Source organism: Abramis brama (genome assembly GCF_963993115.1).
Source record: "Abramis brama genome assembly, chromosome: 17".
Classification (NCBI taxonomy): Eukaryota; Metazoa; Chordata; class Actinopteri; order Cypriniformes; family Leuciscidae; genus Abramis; species Abramis brama.
The window spans coordinates 30451206-30467554 of NC_139979.1; the positions used below are offsets into that span (position 1 = coordinate 30451206).

Consider the following 16349-nt stretch of genomic DNA (forward strand, 5'->3'; position numbering starts at 1 on the left):
GACTCAGAATGAGGTTAGCAATAGATTTCTTAAACATTTTGTCTTGAAGTGAACAAGACTTGATGTGGTGAGGCTGAAATACATCTGTTCACTAACGGTACAGCAGGTACGGCATTATGGGAAGACTCTGGCCTGAGTAGCTGTGGTTTGCTGAGGCACAAAATAACAAGATTAAGCAGCACTAATCGTTCTAGTTATCAGTCAGGAAATTAGCTAACAAGCTAAAGCAGTGTAGGATGGAAAACAACACACTTATAGAAGTGTGTCCACCACTGGAAGACTGATGTTTAGACTGCATTGAGGCATTTGTGTCTCCTGCCCTTTGTCTCAAAATGTATTGTAAAGTTCACCTTGTTGAGAACAATAGGATTCACCAGTTATTAATAAACACACACTCACACACACAATGTAAATGTCTTTTTTAAATCTTTTTGTTTATTAGAGTTGATTGGCACCAGTGTACCATAACTGAGTTTTCATTTTGCTACATGAATTTCTCAACAATCTGTACCATTCTGTGGCCAATCAGAAACAGGGAGGGGAAAAAAAGAAAGAAGAAGAGGAAACGCTTTCATTTAACCTATCGTATTCACAGACTAGCTGAAAGGTTTTGGCACCTTCGCACTTCTCATCAAGAATGCCCAGATTTAGAGTCTCCAAAACGTATTCAAGTCATCAGAGTCGTTCTACAGTCTTCGTCAGACCACGTCATGCCCAAACTATTCGTTTAAACACATAGCTTATATCAAGGAATGTACTGTTGCAGTCAGCAGTTTAATGCCATTTAACACTTGGAGTCTCTTGAGATCTCTCGCAGTCATATATACGCATGGCCTGTGGGTTAACATACAATACAATGTGAAGCAGGTTCACCTCAAATGATTTGATGTGGATGCTGTATACTGGCATCCGTTACGTGTGCAGCAAGGCTTAAACCAGTTAAGAACTGCAGTGTAATTACATACTCATAGAGGGCACTAGAGAGTAAATCAGGCTGTCGTTTAGTCGAAACTGTGCTGAACTCTATTAAAGTGCCATAAACATGGATTCTAACTCCAAACTATTAAATATGTCTTAAAGTCAAAGACATTGATTACTATAGCCAAGCTTTATATTAATCGGGGAAAAAAATCACAAAAGTCAAGCAAAATGCACTGCTAAACAATTCTCAGTATTAACCATTTCATAATTAGTATATTTAAATAGCGTGGTTATTATTATTTTAGACTCCAGACGCTATTAGTGTTCCGTATAAATCGGCTTTAAAAATATTTATAGAACATTCCTTATCGCTTTGTTTTGATCAAGTACACGTTTTAATAGTTACTAGATGCTTTTTGAACTGCAATGCCAAATTTGCAGACTTGCTCGCTCACGTGAGGTTTAGAAATACAGAACGCTAATAGTCGCCGTAGACGTGCCCAAAACACAGGCATCAGATTCACCCTTTACAAAAGATGCTTCAATTCAGTACAACATGCAACCCCCGATCCTTGTTTCTCAAAAAAGAAAGATTTGGAAAAACAATAAATAAAAATGCTAGCAATGTGTGTAGTAAACAAAGATAACAACATGTATTTACAAACAGAAAAAAGGCAAAATATAATGTACATTGGAAAAAAGCTGCCATGGACTCCTTCAAACTGAACAGCACTGAGTAAGAGGGAGCAACTAGTGTTTCACACAAATAACAATACAAGTACGTCTGGCACATATTTTGGGATCAGGAATTATATGAAACCATCTTTTTCATGCATTAAGCAGCAGACACAGCAGTCTTTCTCTGCTTTGGCAAACACACATTCTGAAAGGCCAATCGAGACGGTTTGCTTGTAATGACAGCGCACAGAGCGAATCTCACCAAACCTGTCAAGATCATGTCAAATTTCATCCCAAATTCAAAAGAAATTAGGGTAACACTTTACAATAAGGTCTCATTTGTTATTAGTTGACACTAATTAACAATGAACAATACCTCTATTGCATTTATTAATCTTAGTTAATATTTATTGACATTATTTAATGCTCTGTGAACCAACACAAACTACTTTATTTATATGAACTAATTTAAAATAAAATAAACAAATGCTGTAAAAATACGTTGTTCATTGTTAGTTCATATTAATGCACTAATTAATGCTAACAAAAGGCTTAGTTCAGCCAAATATTAAAACAATATCATTATTTACTCTCCCTTGTGTCGTTCCAAACCCATAAAACTTTCGTTCATCCTCTGAACACTAATGAAGATCTTACTGATGAAATCTGAGAGATTTCTGTCCCTCCATTGACAGCTACACAACTACCACTTCACGCTTCAAAAAGTTCATAATGAGATCGTAAAACGAATCCGTATGAATTGAGCGGTTTAGTCCAAATTTTCTGAAGAGACTCGCTCTTTATATGATGAACAGAAGCTCAACCGTACATTATTAACACGCAAAAATGAACCTCATTAGTTCTTGCACATAAAAGACTAAATTAAATCTGTTCATCATATAAAGTGATTGCGTATCTTCAGAAAATTTGAACCGCTCAATTCATATAGATTAGTTTTACGATCTCTTTATGAACTTTTTGAATCGTCAAAGTTTCAGTTGTGTTGCTGTCAATAGCAGGAACGAAATCTCTCAGATTTCCTCAAAAATATCTTCATTTGTGTTCTGAAGATGAACAAAAGTCTTACGGGTTTGGAACGACACGAGGGTAAGTAAATAACTGCAGAATTTTCATTTTTGGGTGAACAAAACCCTTAACAATACAACCCTTTAACAAATGTGACCCGATTGTAAAATGTTACCAAAATTAGATTTAATTCCGCCAAACATGTGGATGCATTTGGAGGGAAATGTGCTTAGTTAAAGGGCAAATAAATTAAATTAAAAACAATCTTGAAAATTAATTTCTTTTTGCAAAATCTATTTTTCTTCTTAGTGTACAATATTTTCATGAGATTCCCCCAAGAACAGTTTTGCAGCACCAGTGGTTGAGTTATCAGTTTAAACCCAGTTGGTTTAGTTGAAACACTAGTAAGAACATTCAGAAACAGGGCTGTGGGGACTTTTAAGGCTCTTTTCTCAAAGGTGGAGGAGCTTATTTAAGGACTCGCATACAATGAGATGTGTTTCTACAGATGCTTTGATGGGTCAATGAAGTTCAATATAGTTGTGCACTGGAAATGACATCACCGGCAGGTTTATCACGTGGCCTATACCATTATTATTCTATATATATACCAATATTAGTCTAAAAATAACTGATTGGATATGTCTTGATATGTAGTGTGAACAGCAATGACCTTCATTTACATCTTCATTTATAACATGTAAATAAACTCATGTAGATAAATAGTGTCAGTTTAGATAAATTAACTAAGACAGGTAGCAGATAGACCCAGTAAACCAATAACAAAAGCCTTCAGTGAGAACGAAACTTCCTGCTCATTTCTGCTAAAGGCTCGGTTGAATCTGTCCCTGATGATGGAGGTGATGAAGAATACATCAGGCTGGTTGGTCATCTACCCTGTATGTGTAAGAACTTCACAGTAAAATGCTGGAAATAGCAGTAATGGTGGTCAGAAGCCACCGAATGTGAGAGCGCTGTCAGTGATGAGGTGAGGATGGAGAATTATGCAGATTTATGAGTGTTATGTTTGTCGGTGAAGGTCTATGGAATGTCAGCGTAATATAGTGTGGGACTACAAACTAGCGTGATAGTGAATAACACTGTGTAGTGTACAAGTGTAGTAGAAGTTTAACATAAGAGATGGATAATTGTGCAGTCCAGACCACCTAAATCCAAACCAAAGATGATGACGTTCAGGTTTCCCCAACGACATCCATCTCTCCATAAAACCAGCATTATGGATTCTTCTGATGAGAGGACAAGAGCTACCTTAATGAAGTATCATTGGTTTCTCAGAGAATGGATGGAGTGTTTGGAAGGATGGAGGAGAAATGGAGGATTTCTAGGGTTGCTCCTCCTTCTTCTTTAGGGAAATGCGTTTCTTCCTGGCTGCAAGCATCTCGTAGAAGGGGTCGACGCTCACAGCAGATCTGCACCCAAAACAGAAGATCGGGTCATGTTCCATGCTCTTATTTGCAGAGTTGGCATAGATTTCCTATTTGACCCTATAATGCCTACTCTTTCATTTTATACACATTTCAAATGATCAAAAAACTGTTGCACACAATCTACTGCATGTCGTCTGATTGATAGTTTATACTTTATAAAAATCAGTAAAGATTTCACAGCACAAAGTATAGCTTTTATATTGTTAGTAATATTTCAAGATGAACACTTGCTGGACTGAAACAACTTAGGTTTACTTGATCATCCATACATCATTTTTTATAAAAATCATATTAAATTGTGAGCATCAAATATGATCCATCAGGATTTTGAGGAACGTTTATTTGTTCATCTCTCAATCATCATTGTACTGCATTGCATTATGTGTTTTTAAAACTACAGAGCTTTGATCACAAAAATAAGTATTTCAAAATCATCTTACCACCAAGACATATTATTGGGAGATATAGAGTGAAAACTGATATTTATATGATTTTATGTAAGTATCTGCTATACTGTTATAAAGATCTCATTAATTTACAGTACAAGCTATCAGAATTTCATCTTAACCATAAAAATATCTGCATCTGCAACAAATTTTACATTTTTGGGCCTCTGAATAAAACTGAGCTGTTTTTCCTCCTCTAGTATGAGCTCCATTATTCTCACTAAATCAAACTATATGAGCCATAAAAGCCTGACAGGCATTATGATATTGTGCAAAGACATTTTTCTTTTAAAAAAGAAGAAGCTTTTTCTGACTATTGTTTCATGTAAGACAGGCTAAACATGTTGGGGAGGGACATATTGGAAGGCTTAGGAGCGCAAAATTTACATTTCAAATATTTCTATCTGTTATTTTTGTTCCCTGAGGAGTATACTAGCATATACACTGCTATTCCCCTCAGGAAATGCAAATATACTTCAGATAAGTACGCAAATATTTGTCAGAGGCTGATAAAAACTTGCACTGCCATCAGTGTGAATATTTTTACAGCATTTGAGCCCCTTTGTCAGGTCGCTCTTGGTGTAAATAGTTCTTCACCCTTTCGAATGCCTTGTCCTCTGAGATCTTCATTCAGCGGTTTACTCACTTGATGCTGTGTATCCATTCGTCCTTTTCCTCTGGGGTGGGAGCTGAGATCCGGTACACCATGTGGTTCCCCTCCACCACACGTCCATCAGCCTCGGTCTTGCACGCTTTAATCAGCTGCCCGCGGTTATTAGGGATGTACAGCTCAAAACAGTTCTGCACACAAAAAACAACACCATGAACAAACAGCACACAAACCCTTTCCGATACACTGCCCAGCCCTAACGGCAAATAAAATAATCTGTAGTTGATATATGAAAATTATCATGGAAATTGTTCTATTTGATTAGGTGCATTTGGCTTACTGGCTTTCTGGGATCTTCGACCTCTCGAATGCTCAAGTTCTCCAATGGTATGATGCCTCTGGGCTCCTTGTCCTAAACACACACAAACACTCAGTAAATCAGTCAGAACTTCCCATCAGGGGTCAATTCAGTCCCGTAGAGCATACACGACCGTTCAAAAGTTTGAAGTCTCTCATGCTCACCAAGGCTGCATTTATTTGATCAAAATACAGTAAACTGTTTTCTATGTGAATATATTCAAAAATGTCATTTATTCCTGTGATCAAAGCTGAATTTTCAGCATCATTACTCCAGTCTTCAGTGTCACATGATCCTTCAGAAATCATTCTAATATGATGATTTGTTGCTCAAGAAACATTTCTTATTATTATCAATGTTGAAACTGCTTGTGCTGCTTCAGATTTTTGTGGAAACTGTGATACATTTTTCAAGATTCTTTGATAAATAGAAAGTTCAAAATGTTATTTATTTGAAATATAACTGCAGCATTTTCTGGTCAAATAATTTTGTACAATGAACTATAATTGATTGTTGTCCAATTCATTATCCTGCTTAATAAATGGCTATCAGATATGTACATTTACTGGTTATACACAGCCATTATACAAAATTATTTTACACAAAAGTATTACAAAGAGCTGTGTAATAAGATGAAATATTGCTATTTTTGATTGACTTACTGTTGTGTACTCGAAGTAATAGAGGCAGTTATCTGTCAGAATGAACCACCGTCTCTTCCATGTTTTCACACGACCTCCTGAGAATGATCATTACACTGGATTAGAGATTTTTAAACATCAAATTTCCTCTGTGTTAGCCTGTGAATGAAACTGCACAGACACAGCAAGAAATCTCTACACACATTATATTATTAGTAGAGCAAAAACCTTGAAAAACCCAACTAAATTCCTACTAAACTAACTTTCTGCAGATTGGTAAGTGATGTTTGCTAGTGCAAAAATCTTTAACAAGATGCCAGTGTATTGGGAGTGGTTGCCTGAGTACAATTACACTTCTTTTTCTGTTCTGGTTGGTTGAGTAGAGGTAAAAGTCAAAAGAGCTCACAGCCTCAAACCTCTATGAGAACTATATTCTATCTGGAGTTTTGGGACACCTGACCATCACACCAACAGGGACTATCATGACACTGCATTCTAAATTCTAAAAGGATTTGGTCCTCCCTTTGCATTTATAACAGTTTCCACTCTTCTGGGAAGGCTTTCCAGAAGATTTTTGAGTGTTTCTGTGGGAATGTTTTGCCCATTCATCCAGAAGAGCACGTGTGAGGTCAGGCACTGATGTTGGACGAGAAGGCCAGGCTTGCAATCTCCGTTCCAGTTCGTCCCAAAGGTGTTCGATTGGGTTGAGGTCAAGGCTCTGTGTGGGTCAGTCAAGTTCCTCCACACCAAACTCATCCAACCATGCCTTTATGAACCTTAGTCATGCTGGAATAGAAAAGGGCCTTCCCTAAACTCTTCCCACAAAGTTGGAAGCATTGCATTGTCTAAAATGCCTTGGTATGCTGAAGCATTATGTTTTCCCTTCACTGGAAGTAAGTGGCGAAGCCCAAACACTGAAAAACAGCCTCATACCATTATCCCTGTCCACCAAACAGTACAGTTGACACATTAATTTGTAGAGAGCTTGGTTAATCAATAAGAAACTACAACCCTTCCTTTTTTTATTATAAACTAAGCCATTGAAAATTTCTACAGAATTATAACACTGACTGATCAGAGATGAGGTCAAAACTATAGACACTGGTTCATGGTTCTCAGAGATCGACCCTAGTGGCGAACCATTGGAATTCCGTACAATTCCTTGTTTACTGAAATAACGTCACTTTGCCAGTTTGATACATGCTCCGAATCACTGGTTTGAAACAAATGATTCGCAATGTTCCGAAGCTTCATGAAACAGTGCTTCGAAATTACCCATCACTACTGGCGCCAGTTGCATAAACTTAGCCACTATGTTAAGACTGTGTCTTAAAGGGATATTTCACTGCTGGAAAGATGAATGTGTATTTAAATTGGGTCATTTATGTAGTAGAAATGTGAAATTATTTTAGAGGTTGGTGCCTTCTAAACTGAGAAAAGCCAGAAAATGTATTTTTGGCTCATGTGGATGAAAGACAACAACTCCCAGAATGCACTTGCTCCGCTGCCCTACGAGGCCACTCCCAAGCCACGCCTACCGGTTACAGAGGGCAGTATCGGAAGAAATTATACAACTAGGCTAGTAGTGACTCGAAACTGAACAGACGCTGTTTTATGGTGAGATCCCCCTATGGGCGGGTTGAAGACATGCGGGAGGAGCTCCTCCTACTGGCTGGAGTCTCTCGCCTCTGGACAAAAGAGCCTCTGATGAGCTAAATTACCATTTTTGCGACATCAGAGGTTTTTTTCCAGACACACACTACAGAAATCTCTCGTCTCGGGGACATGAGGGAGGGAAGCACGGTCACTTGAAAATACTACCGGGTTTCTACTGATACAAAGCTTTATGCTAATCGGTGAAGTATCCCTTTAAGAACTAATTTGGCCAACTAGAAATTAGTCAAGAGGTAATCACTTTTTGTCTTACTTTTCTGATTCAAATTAGACCGATCTACCCTTTTATGTAAATTTAAACTTTAAAAAGTTAGCACCAGTCTTGAAGGAAAAAATTAGATGACTAACTTTTAAGACTAGTCTAAGCAGTTTATGCAACCGGCCATGATCATATAGTAAAGTAACAGCTCCCCTCTCTGCAACAACACACATGATTTGAGGAATCAGTCATGTCTGAAGCACAATCACTACAATCATAATAATGCTTTGCAAACATGACTAATAAGATCATTGTGTCCTAATCTAAGTGGTCCTTCTCTACGAGTTGTTCTAGTAAGGCTGTACGTACCTCCTGAAGGGTGAACAGCCCCAGCAGCGGCAGAGAAATCACAGGTCAAGCAGAGCAGGAGCCAGAAGAGATCGGAAAAAGGGAACGGGGGGACGGATCACAGGAAACAGAAAGACAGAGGAGAGGGAGACACATGGAGAGGGAAAAAGATTCAAAAGCCTTTAGTGCTTGAGAGATCACAGAGCTCGCCATGCAGAAAGAAAGTAAATCTTCGAAATTAGAAGTGATGTTTCGCTTGGGTTTTTTAAGGAGAAAAAAAAGTGCAAAGCGCTGCAATGAAGTAGAATATCATGCAATGGCAATGATAGAGACCCTTCCAACGACTTTGGTTAAACAGAACCTCTCCTGGCGCACATCAGGAGGGACTCACCCAGCTTGAGGAGCCAGCCTTCTCTGTCAGGGTTGAAGAAAGTGTGCGTCAGGTCATTCCCATCATCCTCTGGGATCTTAAAAGGCTCGTTCTTAATGCTGTCATACAGATTCTGAAGAGAACGCTCACATTGTTTATAAAAGCATTCAATGTGAATAGTTATTATTAAAAAGGCCTTGAAACACTCAAGGGTCGTTCACACTGACAGCAATTTGGAGCAACATAAAGAGAAGTAGAGCCCTACGAAATGGTTGATTAAAAATGTAGTAATTTTTTTGTAATAAAAAAGCAGGTCTAATTTATTGAGCTGAAACCTACATGATTTAACAATTTATTAAAAGATTAAAAAAACATAACATTCTTAGGGCCCTATGAAATCCATTTTATTTCCACCCCAAATTCTTTTTTATTATTTCTAAATTCTGTTTTCCATTTTAACTTTATTTTTTTTATGGCTTGAATACATTTTAATAAATCAAAAAGCATGTCTAAACAATTGAATAAATAAAATTGTTATATTTAATACAATTTTTACAATAATGTGCCCCATTTTTCAGAAAACCAGTGTTGGCTATTTAAATTTAGCTGGATTTTTTGAAAAATGTATCAAAAACAGTGGTAATCAAATGAAAGCATAAAGCATTAATGAATCTTTTAAAAAGTAATAAATAGAAAATGAACAATTTCTTCAATTTTTATGACCTTTTGCAATTTAATATTCACACACTGGTCCGTATCAAGATTTGAATAACTGTACCGCCTTACTTATGCAATTCGTCTAGAGCTAGAGAAGCTAGAGAAGCGAAATGCAGAGAAGACTTTTGATTTATTAATCTAATTTGTCAAATTCCACAAAATGACATCTTGTGTTACTTCCATTAAATTCTATTTTTATGACTGGATTCCACAGGGCTCTGCTGAAGTCATTCATTTTCATTATTTTATAGCAAAAAAAACAAACAAAAAAAACACACAGTTCGCCTTTTAAAATCAATAATGTTGATGTATTTATGTAACAGCATTTTTATTACAATATACTAATCAGCCAAGTCATAATGACATGTTCACACTCACTCTGAGCAGATCCTCAGGTAAATCTCCGCCATCATTGATGCCTCTGTTCATGGTGATGAAGCGCTCCACTGTGGGCTTGTCCCGCACATTGGGGTTGTGCAGACTAGTGTTCAACATGATGATGGAAAACGACAGCACGTAGCAGGTGTCTGCGGGGACAAGACAGAGTTTAAGGACTGAGAGATGGACTGGTGTTCTCGATTCTCAGCGTGTGGATGTTTTTCACTGCAAGACGAAGACGTTTGTTTGTTCGGGTTCGGCGTCTCGTGACGCAAATCCAATGACGCTGGTAGTGACGATCCTCTCTGAGCAATCAGTGATCTGCAGTGTTTACATGTCACATTTCAGTATCGGTTCGGCTCGCTTGGAACCTCAACAGAGGTGGTACTATTTAAGTGAGCCGTACCGAGCCGTACCATGCAGTGGAAAAGACCCATAACCAGACACACTTACTCAATTATGACTATTCTGAGAATCTTAGAATCAAAATTATGAAATAACACAAATGTGACCTATTATATGTTGTGATCAAAAGAACAGCTAGTGTAATGTTGATGAAAGCCTCAGGAGCTGTGTGTGCGTGTGTGTGTGTGTGTGTGTGACCTGTGCTCTGGAAAACTCCAGGATTGCAGTGACAGTATCTCTGTGCAAAGGCCTCCATCATCCTGTCGATTTTCTGAGCCTCGCCTGGCAAGCGGAAACTCCACAGAAACTGCCTGCATTGAGCACAAATAGACAGACGCACCATGAAGACAAGCACAACACGATAACACGTGAATACTTGAAACTGTTTTGCATACAAAAAGCCCCGATACAAAATGAACAAGATGTTCCTAGATCAGTCAGGGTTATTTTTGTTAACTAAAAATGTTCATTGAAATAAAGCTGAAATAAAATAAAATGTAAATATTAGTTAAATTATTATTAGAAATGTTGTCTTGTCAATAAACTGAAATAAGTTTAAGTGTGGTTAAGTACTAAAATTATTAACTGGAAATAAAACTAACTGAAATGAGAATTAATTCAACCTAAAAAGCTTTAAAAAAAAAAAAGACAAAATAAAAGCTAATTCAAAATATTAATAAAACAAACAAACAAAACTAAAATAACACTGAGGAAAGTCACAAAGGTTAAAGTTGCTGATTTACCGAAGAGCTTGTACCAAGTTCAGATCTGTGAATTCGTGAAGATCAACAAAAGCCTGCAATACTTTAATATTGAAGTCATCTCTGAAAGAAAGAAAAAGAGAGAGAGAGAGAGAGAGAGAGAAAGAGAGAGAGAGAGAGAGAGAGAGAGATGTATTAACAACATTAACAAAATCTCTGTTTAAATCACTGATCTATTATATATTATTATAAATCTATCAAAATAATATTATTATTATATGCTCTATTATAATGATATTATAAATCAGTAGTTTAAATATGCTTGTTGCTTTAGCTGTTAGAGACCGTTTGCAAAGTTAAACGGTTAGTTCACCCAAAAATGAAAATGACCCCATGATTTACTCACCCTCAAGCCATCCTAGGTGTACACTCACCTAAAGGATTATTAGGAACACCTTCTCAATTTCTCATTAATGCAATTATCTAATCAACCAATCACATGGCAGTTGCATCAATGCATTTAGGGGTGTGGTCCTGGTCAAGACAATCTCCTGAACTCCAAACTGAATGTCAGAATGGGAAAGAAAGGTGATTTAAGCAATTTTGAGCGTGGCATGGTTGTTGGTGCCAGACGGGCACAAAACAGTATTTCACAATCTGCTCAGTTACTGGGATTTTCACACACAACCATTTCTAGGGTTTACAAAGAATGGTGTGAAAAGGGAAAAACATCCAGTATGCGGCAGTCCTGTGGGCGAAAATGCCTTGTTGATGCTGGAGGTCAGAGGAGAATGGGCCGACTGATTCAAGCTGATAGAAGAGCAACTTTGACTGAAATAACCACTCGTTGCAACCGAGGTATGTAGCAAACCATTTGTGAAGCCACAACACGCACAACCTTGAGGCAGATGGGCTACAACAGCAGAAGATCCCACCGGGTACCACTCATCTCCACTACAAATAGGAAAAAGAAGCTACAATTTGCACGAGCTCACCAAAATTGGACAGTTGAAGACTGGAAAAATATTGCCTGGTCTGATGAGTCTCGATTTCTGTTGAGACATTCAGATGGTAGAGTCAGAATTTGGCGTAAACAGAATGCCCCTTAGTGCCAATTGGGCATCGTTTAAATGCCACGGCCTACCTGAGCATTGTTTCTGACCATGTCCATCCCTTTATGACCACCATGTACCCATCCTCTGATGGCTACTTCCAGCAGGATAATGCACCATGTCACAAAGCTCGAATCATTTCAAATTGGTTTCTTGAACATGACAATGAGTTGACTGTACTAAAATGGCCCCCACAGTCACCAGATCTCAACCCAATAGAGCATCTTTGGGATGTGGTGGAACGGGAGCTTCGTGCCCTGGATGTGCATCCCACAAATCTCCATCAACTGCAAGATGCTATCCTATCAATATGGGCCAACATTTCTAAAGAATGCTTTCAGCACCTTGTTGAATCAATGCCACGTAGAATTAAGGCAGTTCTGAAGGCGAAAGGGGGTCAAACACAGTATTAGTATGGTGTACCTAATAATCCTTTAGGTGAGTGTATATGACTCCATGAGTAAATCATGGGGTCATTTTCATTTTTTGAGTGAACTATCCCTTTAAACCCTCTCAGAAAAGCTTCTTTAAATAAATCACGTATAATAATTTATAATAATTAAATAAATAACTGATATAATGCAGTTGAAGTGCAAAGTACCTTTCACCCAAATAGTCTCCTATTGCAGTTTTATTGAGTCCTTCTCCTTTGTACAGAAACTGAGCAATGTCCTCTGAAGTGTGTCTGAGAAGCTCATTCTCCACTAGGAATACAATGCCCTGCGAAAGAGGAAAATATGTGGAAAAATGAAGAAAAGATTCAAATGTAACAAAATGTGATGAATAGAAAACATTCTATTCATCAAAAAATCCAGATTTTTTTTTAGCAGTTTCCACAAGAATATGAAGCACCACAAAGTTTTCAACATTGATAATAATCAGAAATTGAGCAGCAAATCATCATATTAGAATGATTTCTGAAGGATCATGTGACGCTGAATACTGGGAGTATTTAAGCTTTGAATTCACAGGAAGAAATTGCATTTTTAAAGTATATTTCAATGAAAAACAGTTCTTAGAAATTGTAGTAATATTTCATTATATTACTGTACCTCTGATCAGATAAATAAATGCAGTGTTTTGTAAGCATAAGAGACTTCTTTCAAAGAATTTTAATGAACAATATGCTGGAAAACAGTGGCAACATGAAACACGTGCATTTCTTCTTTCTGTTATCTTGAGCTGTATTACTTTATAACTTCACTTTTAGGATGGCTTACCTTTTTCGGGTCCATGTTGAACTTTTTCCTGCCCATGGCCACATGTCGACTCTTCTGCAATGTTTTACTATAAAGTAAAAGACAGGAGATCAATATTGTTTTCAGGTGTGAAATACAACACCTCACTGTAGAGTGTTTAATGAACCTACTGAACACACAGCATGAAGAGAGTTCAAGTTCATGTCAATGACTGCACTGTTCACACAGAGATAACGTGAGTGTGTGCTTTTATTGAGTGTTATCTATCCGAGAAGGCAAATTGGAGAAAGAAAACAAATATACCAACCATTCTTGCATGAATTCCCAACAATACAACCTGAGACTAAACCTGCATCTTTTTCGCCAACACTTGATCCATTAATGCTAGCACTTCCTCTTCTATTCTATTATACATCTATTTATAAAAAAATACATGTACTGCGTTAGATTAAACTGGGAAGGGTCATAGCACTTGCATATTGATGTCCTATTGTTAGTTTAACTGCTTCTACTGTTCTCATTTGTGAATAAAAGCGTCTGCTAAATGAATGCATGTAAATGTAAGACTAACCTGCCCTCTGTGCTGGTCTCCAGCCCCTCCACCTCTATAATGGCTTCTCTCAGCTCCTCTTTCAGTCTCTGGATCTCCAGAATCAGCGCTCCTTTCCTGCGCCGGATCTCCTCCAGCTCGGAGCGCTCCTCTGGGCTCAGGTCCGCTGGGACTGTGAAGGGAAAGAAAGAAAGGAGGGCGAAATGAGGTCACAGGGACTTGGATAGGAAAGGAACTGAAAAGACGGTTCACTCCACCCAGGAGTCTTTAACACGAACCCCCCCCCCCGTTTCCCTGGCTTGCGTCTAATATCATTCACTTTATGATGCGAGATGGAAGCGTGATCAGGATTCGGGACACTGCGCTGCACGGGAGAGGTTTACGTTCAGGCTCTCTGTCGACTAACACACGACTCTTGCGACACCGGTGGGTGTTTGGAAGCTTTAGAGAGAGCAAGCCAGGACAAACCTGAGCCAAACCCGCAAAAGCTCAGAAAGCAACGCCTGCAGGCAGAGACACATACTCATGTTCACAATCTTCAGCTCCAACCCTCAAATGATTCACTTAAAAAAACACTATTAGCTTCTGCTTCACAATAGGGTCTAAACGCTTCTATAGTAATACATTTTTCCAAAACAAACTGACTTTATCAGTGTGACAATTTGATGTTAGATTTGAACATGAATTTAAAAATATCAACCTCATCAAACCTTTCACCCAACTCCACCCCATTTCAAGTATTTTAATTTTTTTTTTTTTTTACAAAATAGCTTTTTTTTTTTCTAAAACAGCGGTAAGGAAAATTCTAAAAGGCTAACGATTAAAAAGCAATATTTATGCAAAATTCAGATTAGGCCCTATATCAGTTTTTCATCTGCTATTTGTACATATATATATTTTTTTCATTTGCAAATCCTTAATTTGTACACAGATACATCCAAAAAATCATTAAAAAAAAAAAAAGACAGTTGATTAAATAATATGAATCTGAGAAGGTCTCAATATTTGGGGTGTGTCTCTGATTGCAATGACAGCAGGACTGGATCTACATGATCATGTTCTCCAGCATGATCTGAGATGATCTAAAGAGCATCTTGAGCTTCAACAGAAGAGCATTTGACTCTCTGCAAAGAGTCACATGACCGTGACCGTCTCCATACCGATGTGATGACTCCGATCATCAGCCAGAAGGAACTGGATTGAATATTTTGAATGTTCAGATTGCAATCTGACTTCTGACCTGCAATGCTGCCTGAATCATAATCATACGGTGTTCGCTCGTTGGCCAGAGGAGAACTGAGCGACTGAGCCTGGGTTCTCACAAGGTTTTTTTCTTCTTCTCCATTCTGTCACTGATGGAGTTTGGGTTCCTTGCCACTGTTGCCTATGGCTTGCTTGGTTGGGGACATTTAATATTCATATATATTATGGATCTGCCTGCACTGACACCATTATATGAGAACTGAACTCAGCTGGACAATGACATTACTGTTTTTTTTGTCCAGAGCAACTATAGATAAATGAACTAAATTAAGAACTAGTAATGATTTCTACAATGGAAATGAATCAACATTGTACTTAAACTGGACAATGACTTTCTTCTAAAGATGCTGTACAGCCAAAACAATCTTTGTTGCAATATTTTCCTGTTATCACTATAAAGCTGCTTTGAAACAATCTGTATTGTAAAAAAGCGCTATATAAATTTAGATAACTTGTCTTGACATCCATTTACTTACTAAAACAAATATCCTCTCCGGACATCACTTTTGGCCACTACTGTACATATGGTTAGTTACACAGAATTTATGGCTCCATCAAAACGTTTCTTTGTTGTTTAAATCCTAGATTTTCAATTAAATGTGCAACAGACTGATGATGACAGATGACAAGCATTTCACTCTGTGTGCCTACATTAAGTTTATAATTGACTAAAAATTAAGTTATGACAAATATGTGTGTGCTTAAGAATGACTCCTTAAAACCAGCAGACTGAAAAAATCCAATAACGCCACCCAAAAGATGTATGATGATGAATTTATGTACGCATGTAACGTTATGTATTTTCTGTATGAATTTATGAATTTATTCAGCCTCTGATAAAAGCAAAGAGACACGATACAGATGTAAACAACTGAAGGAGGCCGAACATGAATGAATCCAGAACAATGACTGGAGATGGGCAGATTAATGATGTACTAAAGCTGCAGAGATGCTAGATGTGACAACAAAATATTGACATTTGGTTTAAACCCTTTAAAATAGCAAAAACATCCTTCAACGTGAAGCATTTCTCAAGCTCATATAAAACAGTACGTGATGCGGCACTAAACACAACGCTAAACCAGCTTTACTTACTGTAGTCCAGGTCATCCATTTTGGGGGCTTTGCTTTTAGGCATATATGTGTCGGAATCGAATGTCATTCAATAACCGAGAGATAAGGATATATAAAAATATACCCCACAAACGAAAATGAAATAAATAAATAACAAGGCGGAGGACCGATCGGGCTCAGACAAAGGAGGAGTTGAGGGCGGAAGTTGCGCCAGTGTCAGACAGCCAGTGA

General features: G+C 37.8%; 1 protein-coding gene across 1 annotated transcript; it reads right to left on the bottom strand.

The window, feature by feature from the left end:
• Positions 1 to 413: 413 nt before the first annotated feature.
• cyth2 (cytohesin 2) lies at positions 414 to 16340 on the bottom strand. Its single transcript, XM_084089587.1, has 12 exons — positions 16140 to 16340; positions 13803 to 13953; positions 13253 to 13319; positions 12634 to 12752; positions 10963 to 11043; positions 10418 to 10530; positions 9815 to 9963; positions 8741 to 8852; positions 6150 to 6226; positions 5470 to 5541; positions 5166 to 5320; positions 414 to 4055 (listed from the first exon to the last, which is right to left on the bottom strand). The coding sequence occupies exons 1-12, from the start codon at positions 16204 to 16206 to the stop codon at positions 3968 to 3970; spliced, it is 1251 nt and encodes a 416-aa protein (XP_083945713.1). The 5' UTR covers positions 16207 to 16340; the 3' UTR covers positions 414 to 3967.
• Positions 16341 to 16349: the final 9 nt, after the last annotated feature.